The sequence below is a fragment of the Anastrepha ludens genome, chromosome X (assembly GCF_028408465.1).
Source record: "Anastrepha ludens isolate Willacy chromosome X, idAnaLude1.1, whole genome shotgun sequence".
NCBI lineage: Eukaryota > Metazoa > Arthropoda > Insecta > Diptera > Tephritidae > Anastrepha > Anastrepha ludens.
In genome coordinates this window covers 71,556,128-71,572,466 of record NC_071503.1, presented here as the reverse complement: position 1 = coordinate 71,572,466, position 16,339 = coordinate 71,556,128, and the positions used below count along the sequence as shown (strand labels likewise).

At 39.2% G+C, this 16,339-nt stretch overlaps 2 protein-coding genes across 2 annotated transcripts; both read left to right on the top strand.

Annotated features, from left to right (window-relative positions):
* The first annotated feature begins 421 nt into the window (after nt 1-421).
* LOC128870199 (uncharacterized) lies at nt 422-2,290 on the top strand. Its single transcript, XM_054112794.1, has one exon. It carries the CDS (start codon nt 422-424, stop codon nt 2,288-2,290), a length of 1,869 nt encoding a protein of 622 aa, XP_053968769.1.
* A 6,275-nt stretch (nt 2,291-8,565) lies between these two features.
* Nucleotides 8,566-9,757, top strand: LOC128870198 (jerky protein homolog-like). Its single transcript, XM_054112793.1, has 2 exons — nt 8,566-8,889; nt 8,960-9,757. Exons 1-2 carry the CDS (start codon nt 8,566-8,568, stop codon nt 9,755-9,757), a joined length of 1,122 nt encoding a protein of 373 aa, XP_053968768.1.
* Nucleotides 9,758-16,339: the final 6,582 nt, after the last annotated feature.

The following is a 16,339-nucleotide window of genomic DNA, read 5'->3' as shown; positions in this document are numbered from 1 at the left end:
TGACAAAGCGAGAACTTCTCAGTGTGGTCATGTCGATCTTCGACCCGCTGGGCTTTCTTAGCAACTTTGTAGTGAGAGCCAAGATCCTCATGCGGGAAGTGTGGAAGAATGACATCCGGTGGGACGAGCCACTACCAAACAACGTAAACAATGCATGGGAAGGATGGCGTAAGCAACTGCCAATGGTCGCCGAATATACCGTCCCTCGATACTATTATCGAAATGGGAAACCTAAAGTTTTGCAGCTCCATGTTTTCGTTGACGCCCGCGAGGATGCCTTTGCCGCGGTAGCCTAATGGAGGTCAACTAATGCCGCGGGTGAGGTTGAAGTCGCATTTCTGCAAAAGCTTAATGCGCGCCGATAAAGTCATTGACGGTCCCTCGATTGGAGCTTCAGGCAGCTGTATTGGGTACGCGTTTGATGAACTGCCTACGAGAGGAGCACTCCTTGCACATCGATGACTGCGTCATTTGGAGTGACTCCAAAACAGTGAGCCAGTGGCTTCGCAGTGAACATCGGCGCTATAAGCCATTTGTGCAGCATCGGATCGCCGAGCTATTAGCCACAACTACTACTGCAAATTGGAGATGGCTACCTACCGAGCACAATGCCGCTGATGAGGCTACTCGAGCTAATAACTTTGTCGACTTTAGCTCATCCGCCCGTTGGTCCTGCGGCCCACCATTTTTGTTACAAGAAGAGCAGTATTGGCCGACAGAGAGCTCTACATGCAATCATCATGAGGAAGCTGACAGGGAACTACGTCCTAAATTCGCCCCTGCAATCGTAAGCTGTACGTTTCTAGACTATAACCGATTCTCTACATTCAGTAAACTGGTGAGAACGACAGCATGGGTCCTGCGATTCTTTGGCGTTTGCCGCCGCCGTAAACCGCCAGACCGAGGCTATGGGCTGACTGCCAAAGAAGTTGAGACTGCTAAGCTTTGTTTGTGCCGGTTCGTTCAACGCGGTGAATACGCCGAAGAGTTTCAGCACATGGAAAGCGGTCGCAACCTGCCACGTACCAGTTCGCTCATTCAACTTTCGCCGTATATAGACGAAGATGGTGTTCTTCGTGCACGAGGACGCATAGAAGCTGCCAGCTGGCTCCCAATAAGCGCGAGACGCCCTCTCATACTACCGCCAAAGCATTGTTTCTCAAATCTGGTCGCCATGCACTACCACGTCAAAATGCATCATCAAAATCTAGAAGCCACTATTTGTGAGATACGTCGCCTTTATTGGGTACCACGCCTCAGGAGTTTGCTGCGCAGTATAGTCGCCAAATGCGCCATTTGTCGCTTAAGAAAAATCCATGCCGTATCGCCATTGATGGGCCCTCTTCCGATTGATAGACTCACTCCTTATGTCAGGCCATTCAGCTATACGGGCCTTGATTACTTTGGACCGATAACAGTAACTGTTCGCCGCGCTAACGAAAAAAGATGGGTGGCGTTATTTACGTGCCTGACAGTCAGGGCTGTGCATCTGGAGTTGGCTCATGACCTCAGCACTGACTCATGTATAAGCGTATTGCGCAGCTTTATAAATCGTCGCGGCGTTCCCGTACGTGTGAGGTCCGATAAAGGGAAGAACTTCGTCGGTGCTGACATGGAAGCAAAGCGCTTCAGTGAAGTCTTCGATTGCAATCGCCTGCAGGGTGAGCTGTCGCAAAGGGGCGTAGAGTGGATCCTTAACTCGCCTTTCAACCCGGCAGAGGGGGGCGCTTGGGAACGATTGGTGCAGTGCGTCAAGAGAGTACTACGATGCACTTTGAAGGAAACGTCGCCACGGGAGCACACGCTCAACTGCTTCCTAATCGAGGCGGAAAATATTGTGAATTCTCGGCCTTTGACGCACTTGCCCATCTATGTCAACCAGGAGCAGCCGCTGACTCCAAATGACTTCCTTCTCGGTGAAGCCAACACACCGCGAACTCCGATTGCCAGCGAAGTTCTGGAAACCAAATGCTTTCTTCGACAACAGTGGTGTCTTGCTCGACAACTAAGGGACCATTTTTGGAAACGATGGATAGCGGAATACCTTCCGACATTGACACGCCGGGTTAAGTGGTGCCAAAGAACAAAACCTCTGCAGATAGATGACCTCGTCTTCATATGCGACCCCAATATATCTCGTCGGGACTGGTGTCGAGGCAAGGTGGAACGCTTGTATGCAGGAGCGGATGGTGAGGTCAGACGAGCTGACGTACGCACTTCGACTGGATTAAAGCGTCGTGCCGTCTCCAAATTGGCAGTTCTGGACGTTGATGATGGTGAATCGGGTTGATTCACGGAGGCGGGAATGTTGGGAACCCCTGATTAGTTGTAAAAATATTGGGAACCCCTGATTACTTGTAAAATGTTGGGAACCCTTGAATACTTGTAAAATTATTTGTTGTACTATATACTTTATGTATTTGATTCCCGCTAATTCTGTGTATGCGTGTTTGTACACAACTAGTATGTCCGCACAATAGGTAACGGTCAATGCAGAGTTCCTATTTCGTTGTTTCTTGTTCGCGTACATATGTACAAACGCGCATATATAGAATTAGCGCTAATTTGTATATGAAATACCGTGTGTCCTTTGCCGAATTTGCCGCTGCGTTAATGACTGGTTCAACTTAAAAAATCAGTCGTTAGCCAGCGGAGGGAGTGGACACACTGCGACATAAACGCCCGGCAAGTTAAATTCGCAAGCGAACATTTTATTCCCTCAATTTTTCACAATGACCTTTATTTTTGAACGACTTTGACGTGCTCTTTCGGTCTTGATTCGTCGGTTGTTTCAGGGTCGTAAGCATAAATCCCTGTCTCATCTCCCGTAATGATGCATTTGAGCTTGTCCTGATTGTTTCACACACATCAACGCGACGACTTTTTTCCAAGAAATTGAGAGTTTTCGGTACCAAACGAGATTTGACTTTTCGTAGGCCCAAATGGTCTTTCAAAATGGTTTTCACAGATCCTTCTGATATTCCGATCAGTAAGGTCTTTAACAGTCAACCGACGATTTTTGAGCACTAACTCCTTCACTTTATTGACGTGTTGGTCATCTGTTGACGTCGATGGTCGTCCGGAGCGCTCCAAGTCATCAACACGTTCTCGACCCTCTTTGAAGTCTTTGTACCACTTATAAACATTTTTCTGCGACATGCCTTCTGCATGCTAAACGTTTCCGCAGCCGAAATTTCATTCCGCCAACAAAATTTAATGGCACTTCTCTGCTCAATTAAATCAGACATTGTAAAAATTGAAAAATGCACTCTTGGTCGTTTGGTAAACACAAGCGTAAATATATTACTGATAATGACATTCACATGAAAGTTGGCCCAGATATTATTAACAGTACTGCCAACTCATGAAAAAATTAACTAGAGCGAAATTTTAATCCCGCGAAGTTTGACAAATAAATTCACCTTACTTTTTGCCCGCAGTAGTATATGTATATCAATATATCTATATATATCACATATATTATGTTAGTTAGATTTGTGCAAAAGTTCAATTGCATTTTCAATTCTTATAGAGTTACAAATGTATGTGCATACCAGAGAACTGCAGCGGTGTAATGCTACTGCTTGCACACCGCTTCAATACTCTGTTTTTCTATAACTGAAATGCAAAAATTCCACAAATAAAATTTCAAGACCACTACTCATAATCAAACGCCAAGTGATTTGAGCTTAAGCATTCATTTCCATGACTGTCAAATGCAAAACATGCTCTCTTTTTGTTCGATCTTCACAGTACATTTTCAGAAAAACTGCACGCATTTGAGCGGAAAGCAAAAGAGCGGTGTGTGTGCTGATCAATACCGCTATTACCGCGATTGTTGAGTGTATGAATATCTCGTATACTCGGTTGTTGGATTTGAAAGCAATCGTATATTCAACTTCGGCTAAGCGGTGTAACGTGTGAAATCTGTCAAATGAGGAAAACACCGCAAACACCGCGTCGTCATCCCTTGCAAATAGTGAGATTGGCTGCAGTATAATTCATAGCGCACGGAAAAAAAGGATTTTTATACATATGTAGCAGTATTTTTTAAATTAAAAGTTTTTTCTTTATTGAAGCAGTGATATTATTTTATTATATTATTGTATACTAGCATCACCCAGTGGGCTTCGCACCACCATACATAAAATGTTTGTTTTATATCGCAAGAAATTTTTCATATTAAGTTTTCTTTATAGAACTCGTAAAATGTTTAAACAGTTGAATTAGTTGATTTTTTTCATTCAACATACTTTCTAAAGATGTCACAATAGCCTTTTCTGTACTTTTTTAAAATTTGATTGTGGTGGTCACCTATATACAGGTAAGGTACCGGTTCAAACACATCCTAGGGTTATCCAGGTCCACGTTTTGGTCTATATCTCGAGACCCTAGTTACGGAGGGGCATTAAAAATACTCTATACTATAGAATCATCAGCAGCTTCCATTTGCTACCCATATTGTACAAACACATCCTAGGGTTACCCGGGTCCACGTTTTGGATTATATCTCGAGACCCTAGTCACGGAACGGTATGAAAAATACTCTATACTATAGAAATCATCAACAGCTCCCATTTGCTACCCATATTGTACGAACACATCCTTAAGTTATCGGGGTCCACATTTTGGGCGATATCTCGAGACCCTAGTTACGGAGCGGCATCAAAAATACTCTATACTATAGAATCATCAGCAGCTTCCATTTGCTACCCATATTGTACAAACACATCCTAGGGTTACCCGGTTCCACGTTTTGGATTATATCTCGAGACCCTAGTCACGGAACGGTATGAAAAATACTCTATACTATAGAAATCATCAACAGCTCCCATTTGCTACCCATATTGTACGAACACATCCTTAAGTTATCGGGGTCCACATTTTGGGCGATATCTCGAGACCCTAGTCACGGAGCGGCATTAAAAATACTCTATACTATAGAATCATCAACAGCTTCCATTTGCTACCCATATTGTACAAACACATCCTAGGGTTACCCGGGTCCACGTTTTGGATTATATCTCGAGATCCTAGTCACGGAACGGTATAAAAAATACTCTATACTATAGAAACCATCAACAGCTTCCATTTGCTACCCATATTGTACGAACGCATCCTTAAGTTATCGGGGTCCACATTTTGGGCGATATCTCGAGACCCTAGCCACGGAGCGGCATCAAAAATACTCTATACTATAGAATCATCAGCAGCTTCCATTTGCTACCCATATTGTACAAACACATCCTAGGGTTACCCGGGTCCACGTTTTGGATTATATCTCGAGATCCTAGTCACGGAACGGTATGAAAAATACTCTATACTATAGAAACCATCAACAGCTTCCATTTGCTACCCATATTGTACGAACGCATCCTTAAGTTATCGGGGTCCACATTTTGGGCGATATCTCGAGACCCTAGCCACGGAGCGGCATCAAAAATACTCTATACTATAGAATCATCAGCAGCTTCCATTTGCTACCCATATTGTACAAACACATCCTAGGGTTACCCGGTTCCACGTTTTGGATTATATCTCGAGACCCTAGTCACGGAACGGTATGAAAAATACTCTATACTATAGAAATCATCAACAGCTCCCATTTGCTACCCATATTGTACGAACACATCCTTAAGTTATCGGGGTCCACATTTTGGGCGATATCTTGAGACCCTAGCCACGGAGCGGCATCAAAAATACTCTATACTATAGAATCATCAGCAGCTTCCATTGGGTACCCATATTGTACAAACACATCCTAGGGTTACCCGGTTCCACGTTTTGGATTATATCTCGAGACCCTAGTCACGGAACGGTATGAAAAATACTCTATACTATAGAAATCATCAACAGCTCCCATTTGCTACCCATATTGTACGAACACATCCTTAAGTTATCGGGGTCCACATTTTGGGCGATATCTCGAGACCCTAGTTACGGAACGGCATCAAAAATACTCTATACTATAAAATCATCAACAGCTTCCATTTGCTACCCATATTGTACAAACACATCCTAGGGTTACCCGGGTTCACGTTTTGGCCTATTTCTCGAGACCCTGGTATCCGATTCTTAAAATTTTAAAACACAAACCATCTACTGAATAGTCCAAACAAAGCCTAAAAATTTGGTTTGGATAGGTGAGCCCGTTCGCGAGTTTTAAGCGAATATAGGGACAGATTTTCACATTTATATATATAGATTACTATTAATTATGACAGAAAATAAAATGAACTTTAAAATAAAAATTGAAAACCAAATTCATTCTTTTACAAATTACTTATCGTACAAAAACAAATAATAATTTTTCTTTTAACTTACTTCTAAAGATACTTATATATAAAGATATAACGAAATTTTCTCAGCAATAAAATTTGAATTCTCCGCCATTATAATAGGACTATGAATAAGTTCGTTTCGGTTTTACAACAGATGGCGTAACTTGATTATTATTCCATCGATCCACATTTCCAAACATTCATTGGAGAGCTACTGTCGTAAGGCACAAACGTCAGTATAAGTTTTTTATTTGAAGCGTAAACAACAATATTTTTACCACACTTGAAAATGTCGAATTTCGTGCCAAATAATGTGTTTTTGCGGGGAATTCTTCTTCATTATTTTAATATGAAGAAAAAAGCAGCCGAAAGTCATCGTATCTTGGTGGAAGTTTATGGTGAGCATGCTCTATCTGAGCGAACGTGCCAGAAGTGGTTTGCACGCTTTAAAAGTGGTGATTTTGGCTTGGAAGACGAAGAACGCGAGGGTGCGCCGCCAAAGTTCATGGATACCGAATTGGAGGAATTGCTCGATCAAGATCCGGCTCAAACGCAAGAAGAGGTTGCAAAAACTTTGGGAGTTGATCAATCAACCATTTCCAAACGTTTAAAAGCCATGGGAATGATCCGAAAGGTAGGCCATTGGGTGCCGTATGAATTGAAGCCAAGAGACGTTGAACGCCGTTTTATGGCATGCGAACAACTGCTTCAACGGCACAAAAGAAAGGGTTTTTTGCATCGAATTGTGACTGGCGATGAAAAGTGGGTCCATTACGACAATCCAAAACGTCGGGCAACGTATGGATACCCTGGCCATGCTTCAACATCGACGTCGGCGCAGAATATTCATGGCCTGAAGGTTATGCTGTGTATCTGGTGGGACCAGCTGGGTGTTGTGTATTATGAGCTACTGAAACCGAATGAAACGATTACGGGGGATGTCTACCGACGACAATTGATGCGTTTGAGCCGAGCACTGCGAGAAAAACGGCCGCAATACGCCGATAGACACGACAAAGTTATTTTGCAACATGACAATGCTCGGCCACATGTTGCACAAGTGGTCAAAACATACTTAGAAACGCTCAAATGGGATGTCCTACCCCACCCGCCGTATAGTCCAGACCTTGCGCCATCCGATTACTATCTCTTCCGATCGATGCAACATGGCCTGGCTGACCAGCACTTCCGTAATTACGATGAAGTCAAAAAATGGATCGATTCGTGGATTGCGGCAAAACCGACCGAATTTTTCACAAAGGGAATCCGTGAATTGCCAGAAAGATGGGAAAAAGTAGTAGTAAGCGATGGACAATATTTTGAATATTAAATTTGTAACCATTTTACGTCAATAAAGTTTCAAATTTCGAAAAAAAACCGCACGAACTTATTCATAGTCCTATTAAATCTTTTAAAAATAAACATATAATCACATGCACACATTAATATACATACAGTTGACGGTCAGAAATCTTAAATTTCAGAAATCTTAAAAGTCCAGAAAACTTAAACGGCTCTGGCGCATAATGTACTGTTCTGAAATCTTAATATTTTTTTAAGTTTTCCGAGCGTTCCATACAAATCGGCTGAGCGAACAATAAATTATGTTGCTAATGCGTGAACTTGCTCAATCGAAGTAAACATTGATTTATTTGTCATTGTTTTGCTTGTATCGCATCTTTGTATACATTAGCGCCAATATTGCAGTGTTGAAAGGGATTCCATTGCGAACGCATTAGGTCAGCAATATTATGGGAATACATTAATTACATTTTTATTTATTGATTTGAATCGATTTAAAATGTCTGCTTCGAAACAAAAAAGATTGTCGCTTGAAGAAAAAGTTAAAATTTTCAATCGTTTAGATGCTGGTGTGACGGCAAGTCGTGTAGCGTTCGATTTCGGTATTTCTGTTTCAGCAATTTCTCAAATGAAGAAAAATAAAACACAAATTATGGCAGCGGTATCAAATTCACTTGAACGGGCTAAAAAAAAAACGTTACACAAAGCCGAATATTCTGAAATGGAAACAAAATTGTTTGAGTGGTTTATGAACCAAAGAGAGAGAAATTGTCCGATAAATGGGCCTATATTGAAGGCCAAAGCAAAGTTTTTTTTCGCGCATATTTATCCCGACAAAAAAGAAAGTGAATTCAATGCGAGTGACGGCTGGTTAACCAAATTCAAACGTCGATTTGGAATGCGTTTTTTGAAAGTGTGTGGGGAAATATTATCTAGTGACACCACTTCAATTACACCATTTATAAATAGTTTGCGCGCAAAAATGAATGAAATGAATGTCACTAATCAACAGTTATACAATGCAGACGAATCGGGACTCTTTTACCGACTTTTACCAGACAAAACATACGTTGCCGCTTGCGAAAAAACCGCCCCAGGACGAAAAATTCAGAAACAGCGCATTACATTTATGTTATGTTCAAACGCCGATGGATCAAATAAAATCAAACCGCTTGTGATTGGAAAGGCGGCAAAACCACGCTGTTTTAATAATTTCCAAAACCCGCTAAACTATGATCATTCGGCCAATGCTTGGATGACAAAAAAAATATTCAGCAATTGGTTCCACAACGAATTCGTCAAAGAAGTGAGAAGTGAATTTTATTGCTGAAAAAATAATTCTTTTTTTAATTCGAATTCATTGCTAATGTTTATAGGTGCGACGTTTTAGTGCCGAAAACAACATTCCACCGAAAGCAATTCTCTTATTGGATAATTGTAGCGCACATTCACCGATTGATTCATTTTGCTCTGACGACGGAAATATTGTGGCAATGTCCCTTCCACCGAATGTGACAGCCGTCATCCAGCCAATGGGCCAAAATCCAATAAAAATAGCAAAACTGAAATATCGAAATATGCTGTTGTCGAATATTGTCGCTCAAGAAGATGCTTCGGTTCATGATATGCTAAAAAGGCATTCAATTCGTGATGCAATCTTAATGTTGAAGTCAGCATGGAATGATTTACCCCAAACCGTATTGGAGAAGGCATGGAACCAAATTTTAAATTGGGACGATGACCAATTTGATAAAGAAAATGATGTGCCATTGTCAGAGCTGCTTTCAAATCTTGATTATGAGCGTGAAATTGAAGACACTAGACAATTACTTTTGAAATTGGGTGTCGGTACCAGCTTATCAACCGATGAAATTGAGGAATGGAATGCTGATATGATCGATGAAGGTGATTTGAATGATATCGATATTGAAGAAATGGAATGTGATGAAGATATTGCGGATGGTGAAGCTGTTTGCTCGAATCAACCCATTCCTTATTTAGATGCAATAAGTGCGGTCAACACTCTAATCAAATGGAACGAGCAAAATGTAGAATGCACAAATAAGCATATGGCAAACTTGTTCGAACTGCGTTCAGACATCGTTAAAAAACAATTATCGAAACCACAAAAACAATGTATTCTTACTGATTACTTCACTCGTTCAAACACATGAAATGTTATTTTTTAGACTAAAACATTAAAGAAAGTTAATGCAATACGCTGCAGTTGTCAATGATTGCTTCAAATAAGATTTTCAGCTTATTTTCAGCCGATTTTAAAAAACGTCCAGAAATCTTAAAAATTCGGAAAACTTAAACAGCCAAATGACAAACAGGTTAAGATTTCTGAGCGTCAACTGTATCTGCAAGTAGAGTGATTCGTGCCCTTTGTTAATGCACTGCCGACGAAAACGATAAAAAAACATAAATAAGAAAGTGGACTCCTTCGAAAGCTAATCATTTATGTATTGAGTGAACGCGCGATGGCATAGATATTTTTTAGCGGTACTCTTTTGCTTGTGTGTTATGATCTATTTGTGCAGGCGGTGTTTTCAGTATTTTTGTCATTCGGTAGCGGTCATATGCAGCACCGCATAGCCGAAGTGATCGCACAAGCGGTAGTTATAAACGAAGCAAAGACTGAACAAAGAAAGACTCGGATGTACAAACGATACACATAGAACATTTACTGCTCTGTTGCGGTTCTGCTCAGCGCAAACACCGCTTTTTTTGTGAGTGGATCGCAAGTCAGAAAAATACAACCGCTTGCAGTTCTCTGGTGCACACGCACTGCAGCAACAATGACCTATCTCACGACGCATTGCCTTATCATATTTATGTACATTTGAATATTCATTTTTTGTTCCTTTGCCAAACGAAATTTTTGTCAATTTACATATGTGTATTACAGGGAATAATTCATATATATATGCATTTTATAGATAGTATAAAACTTTGAGATTTAAAATAAATAAAAGAAAACTTCAAAGAAACGTATTTGCATATATGGGACAACTAAGTTCAAACGGATCTTTATTAAATATAGTTTTGCACGCATATGTATGCACTGACGCAACCATGACCTACCTCACGAGCATCGCCTTATCATATTTCATGCAATAATTAGGGAGTAAATATTCAAATGATCGAATTCCTGCAAATACTAAAACAATTTCTTCTGCATGTGCGTATATGCACACTTGATGCCCTCTATGTACGTTCAATTAATTGATCAAATCAAAAAATTCTTTATAGAAAACGCTTCATTACCAGGCACACAGGAAGATGGCATATGCAAATATAAATATGTGAATTGAATTCAAGCAAAACAATGCTTATTAATATACACATATGCATGTACATACAACCGCACACACAGGACACTCACTTAATTCCTCAAAATGCGTATGTCGTTCAAAGCTAAAATCCTATGCCTAGCGACTACAAGAACAAAATGCAGCCATAGGCGCAGGCGTAGCGGCCATTATTCTAGTTGCCATAGCGCTGAATAGTCGCGGCGGCGCCGAACAGTTTCAACTATTGTACTGTACAACAAAAACTCATCATCAAAAAATTCATTCATAAATTCGAGCTCATAGTTCTAAGAGCAAGTACTTTCATTCATAATGCCAATTTTTTCGACAACTCGAAAATAGTCAATATTGGAGTATTTCGCGTAGAATTATTTGCCAATATTTAGTAAATCTTGAATTTTTGTCAAGTCGTGTGCCCGCGGCTCCGTACATATGTATGCATCAATATATGTATGTAAATATGTCTTTCTAAATGCTCGACAACCGTAGCTGCTGTGCGTCAAGTGCGCGCATGAGCATACAGTAAGTTGCAAAAATATACATAAGTAGCTTATAAAAAAGTTCTGTGTCGGACATTTCAATACTAGGGAAAAATTTCGAAACAATTATTTTATGTTCTCTGATAGTAGGTAAATAGTTAATTAGTATTATATGTACTTTTCGTATGTAGTTCTTCAATTGATAAAAAGTGCACTAAACATATGCATATGTATATCTGCAAGGTAAGAAACTTACTTTGAAATCAGAGTATTTGAAGGTTACTGTATATATTTGAAGGTTACTATACATACAATGCTGTGCCTATGAATCTGCGCTGTGCCTGTGAATGCGCGCTGGATTTCTTGAGAAGTTTTACCGTAACATTTTTTCCTGTGGTAAGTGCACATATGTACATACACACAGCATATATATATGCACATATGTATATAAATTCCCAAATTTAAATTTGCATATGCCATCTTCCTGTGCGCCTGGTATTGAAGTGATTCTATAGAGGATTTTCATTTGGTTGATCAACAAAAACAGCGCTGTTCATTACAACAGTACCAATGCGTGGACATTTTTTGCCATATTTTCTGTGGCAAGTGCACGTGGCCGCCGCATATGTAGAAATTCACAAATTTAAATTTGCATATGAGTCAAACCACGTCAAGTGGGCCCCGAATTTTCCATCAAATTCCTGATTTTAAAATGGATTTTTGGATAGCGAATTTGTCACATAATAATTGCTGTGAATAGTTTTTTTTTTATTTCGCTTTTTGTTTATGTTATTAACAATTGAATTTTTTTGCATGATATTCTTGTAAAATCAATATCTCAGAAACTACAATTGATAATTTGATGAAATTTATTTCGGTTACCGAAACATGTTTACTCTACCGATTTAACGTTCAAAGACTGTGTATTTGTTCAAACAATAATTTTTATGAAAAATCGCAATTATTTTTGCGTTCTTCACGTTCGAAATGGACAATATTACAGTCAGATTAAGCGCACAATGCTCACCTTTAATAATCTGTAAAAAAAACTTTGTTCATCCAATCCATTCTGAAGATATCGAATTTTTTGTCGAACTGTGTAAAGTTTTGATGCGCAGTATAGTCTGGTGCAACGCGACGCGCTTCGCAGTCGGCGTTGCATTGTCCCATGGGATCATACGATAAAACGTATAGCACTTAAAAAGACATACAAAAGGATAAAGGATTCAAAAATGAGGTGTTTCATTACTAGAAATAATAGTAGTAATAGTCTCGAAACAAGATGTGTCCTCGGAGAAGATTTTACTTCGAATCTTTTTGTTACTTGCAGGTTCGAAGTGATGAAATTGCCGCGTTTTTTTATAGCTATTGCCTCATTGAAGCGTTTGGAAATTTTTTTTCATGTGCATCATGATCTTTTTGCGAACAAAAAAACAAAATCTATCGATTTAAACGCACCTTTGGCCCCAACTTTTGCAATAGTTGAGTTCGGAATACGTTTTCCGCACTTCTTATCAGGCACAGATCCAAACCCCCTTTCCGTTTTCAAATGTTGGGATTTTGATGCCATCCTTTTCGAAATACTAAATCTTTCACGCATTTGTTTCGATGTTACCTCATCTGGTATCGTTGTTAAAATTTGAATTTTATCATTTGTATTTTTTTCTCACGTAAAGCAGACTTTATATTCTCCACAAATGCTGAATTAAATTTTTTCCTTGTTGAATATTTACTCTCGCTGTATTTTTTTTTTTCGTTGATGATTTCTGCTATTATCTCTTTGACTTTCATATCACTTAATTTTGAAAAACGTCGTTTTTTTATTGGTGGTTCACCAAGTTACTGTAAAATATTGTTCACCTTTTCTAATTTTAGGTCATTCTGAATTTGCTGGTTTTCAAAATTAGCTTCACTATCCGAACATTCTTCTGCATCAGAAGAAACTTCAGACTCATCGTTTTCTGCTCCTTGGTCAGCTCTAGAAAAAATTAATCAAAATTTTCTGTCACAAATTTTGAGAACTAATTGACTTTATTTGCCTAAATAATAACAATATATGTATATAAATATCAAGATTATACCCACTGTGGACTTGGACGTATATACGCTGCACTTTCAGTAACACTTCCTTCTCTACATACATACATATCTTCATACTACATGATTTGCAAACGTATTTACCGGTTATTTGGAATAAATTATGACGTACGCAATTATGACCTTTCTTCCCTAACGGATTGCAACACTAATCAGGTCGAACCATTTTCATAACAATACATAATAATTTTTTTCTAACCTCAAAGCATAGACAACATACTAGAAATTACAGCACACTGACACTAGAAGTTGCAGCGACTGTACGACCCTGCAAAGCCATGTTCATGCAAGTTCGTTTTCGTGCATAGTGCCTCGACTGACAAAAAATTCGATATCTTCAGAACGGATTGGATGAACAAAGTTTTTTTTACAGATTATTAAAGGTGAGCATTGTGCGCTTAATCTGACTGTGATATTGTCCATTTCGAACGTGAAGAACGCAAAAATAATTGCGATTTTTCATAAAAATTATTGTTTGAACAAATACACAGTCTTTGAACGTTAAATCAGTAGAGTAAACATGTTTCGGTAACCGAAATAAGTTTCATCAAATTATCAATTGTAGTTTCTGAGATATTGATTTTACAAGAATATCATGCAAAAAAATTCAATTGTTAATAACATAAACAAAAAGCGCAATAAAAAGAAACTTTTCACAGCAATTATTATGTGACAAATTCTCTATCCAAAAATGCATTTGATTTTAAAATCGGGAATTTGATGGAAAATTCGGGGCCCACTTGACGTCGGTTGACTTATATGCCATCTTCCTGTGTGCCTGGTAATGAAGTGTTTTCTATAGGGGATTTTGATTTAGTTGAAGGGAATTCAACAAAGTTTTTACAGAGCACCAGACAGACAGAAATAATGTACGTATGTATATAATTTTGGATGATTTGGAAAAAATTCTAATATATAGGTCATATTAAAAAGCTACGTAACATTCTTTGCTTCTAATCACCAATATGTTCAATTCGCATATTTCTCCCATTTCTAAATACTCACGTTGATTATTTATACAAGGTGGCGCAAAAGTAACCTTGCGATGTTTTTTGGCTGTAATTAAAAAAAAAAATGAAAAACTTCGACTCTTCTTGTGGATTATTTTTATTTGGTCTTTTAATTTTTTTACATCAAGTCGAGAATATGATGTCATGTAAATGGCCGCCGCCACAGTTGATTGTCATTTGAGCCATTTTTATGGCATTTTCCATCACTTTGGCCAAAACTTCCGGCGATAGGTCCTCACATTCTTGACGGATATTTTCTTTAAGAGCTGCACGAGTCTGAGGCTTGTTGACATAATCCCGCGACTTCAAAAAGCTCCACAAAAAGAAGTCTGGAGCGGTCAAATCAGGCGATCTTGCTGGCCAGTGCAAATCGCCAAAATGAGAGATTAGGCGCCCGGGAAATGCATCCTTCAGCATATCGGTTGTGGCACGTGCAGTGTGTGCCGTTGCACCGTCCTGTTGGAACCACATGTTTTCCAATCCCAATTCATCAAGTTGCGGCAAAAGGAACTCGTTGATCATTGCGCTGTAGCGCTCACCATTCACCGATGACTCCTCCAGCGAAAACAGCACACCATACAGTGACTTTGAGCGGGTGTAATGGCTCTTCGTGGGCTACACGCGGATTTTCAGTGCTCCAGAAGCGTACATTTTGCTTATTTACGTACCCCCTAAGATGGAAATGGGCCTCATCACTCATAATTATTTGTGATGAAAAATCATCTTCCTCTTGGTGGTGATTAAGGATGGCTTGAGCGTATGTTAGACGCGATTGGCGGTCAGCAGCTAACAGCTGATGCACCGTCTGGACTTTGTACGGAAACATCTTGTACCAAAATTGTAAAGACCGTCGACTGATACCCATTTGCGTGGCACGTCGTCTGGTCGATGTTGACGGCGCTTCCATGACATCCTCGGCTACAGCAGCAATATTCTCTGCAGAACGGCTACTCCGGGGTCAACTACGCCTGGCAGCATCTCGTGTTGTGCCAGTCTCTTCGAGGCGAGCGGCTAAACGTCGCAGTGTTTCACCAGTAGGCGTTAGACGGCGAGGAAATCTGCGACGAAATTCACGTTGTGCCAAAGTCACCGACCGATTATTGGTCAAATAAATAGTCAGCAATATTCCGCGTTCTGGAGCAGTGTAGCGTAACATTTTTTATTAACGTGTATTTCGCATGTGTTTACTACACAAATGTCAAAACAGAACTGACATTAGGAGCCAATCGCAAAATGTATAGCATTTTCTGATAGGAGGATTACTTTAGCGCCACCTGTTATATGAAGTATTTTTAATTTAATTTTTTTTTATTCAAGTATAAAAATTTATAACATATATTTGTATATGTAAATAAAAGAAACAACAAATTATTTATTATTGTGCTCATTTACACAGGGAAACATTTGAAAGGGAAGCAGTTTGTTCGTAGGAGAAGGACGGGCCCGGAAGAGAGAAGGGAATTTGTCTCCTGTACTGGCGACACGCTTTGCTCTTCCTATTCGTATTTCCAATCTTAAAGCAATTTTTGACAGTTTTCTTCTTTTGTGGGAGAAAGTTCTAAGTTATGTGTTGGTTTTCAATGAAACGGAAGATAACAACAATGACAAACATCCGAACGCTGCTTGGGAAATGCACGATTATGGGACATGTTTATATCGAATTCTAATTTTTCCCCGCATTTCTCGATACTCAAGTTAATTATAAGTTAATTATTTACATATGAAGTATTTTTAATTAAATTTTTTTTTATTCAAATAAAAAAGTGTATATATATATGTAAATAAAGAAACAACAACAAATTATTTATTATTTAACTAGTTTGCATTCTTCATTGAAATATTTAAGAAACTGTTGA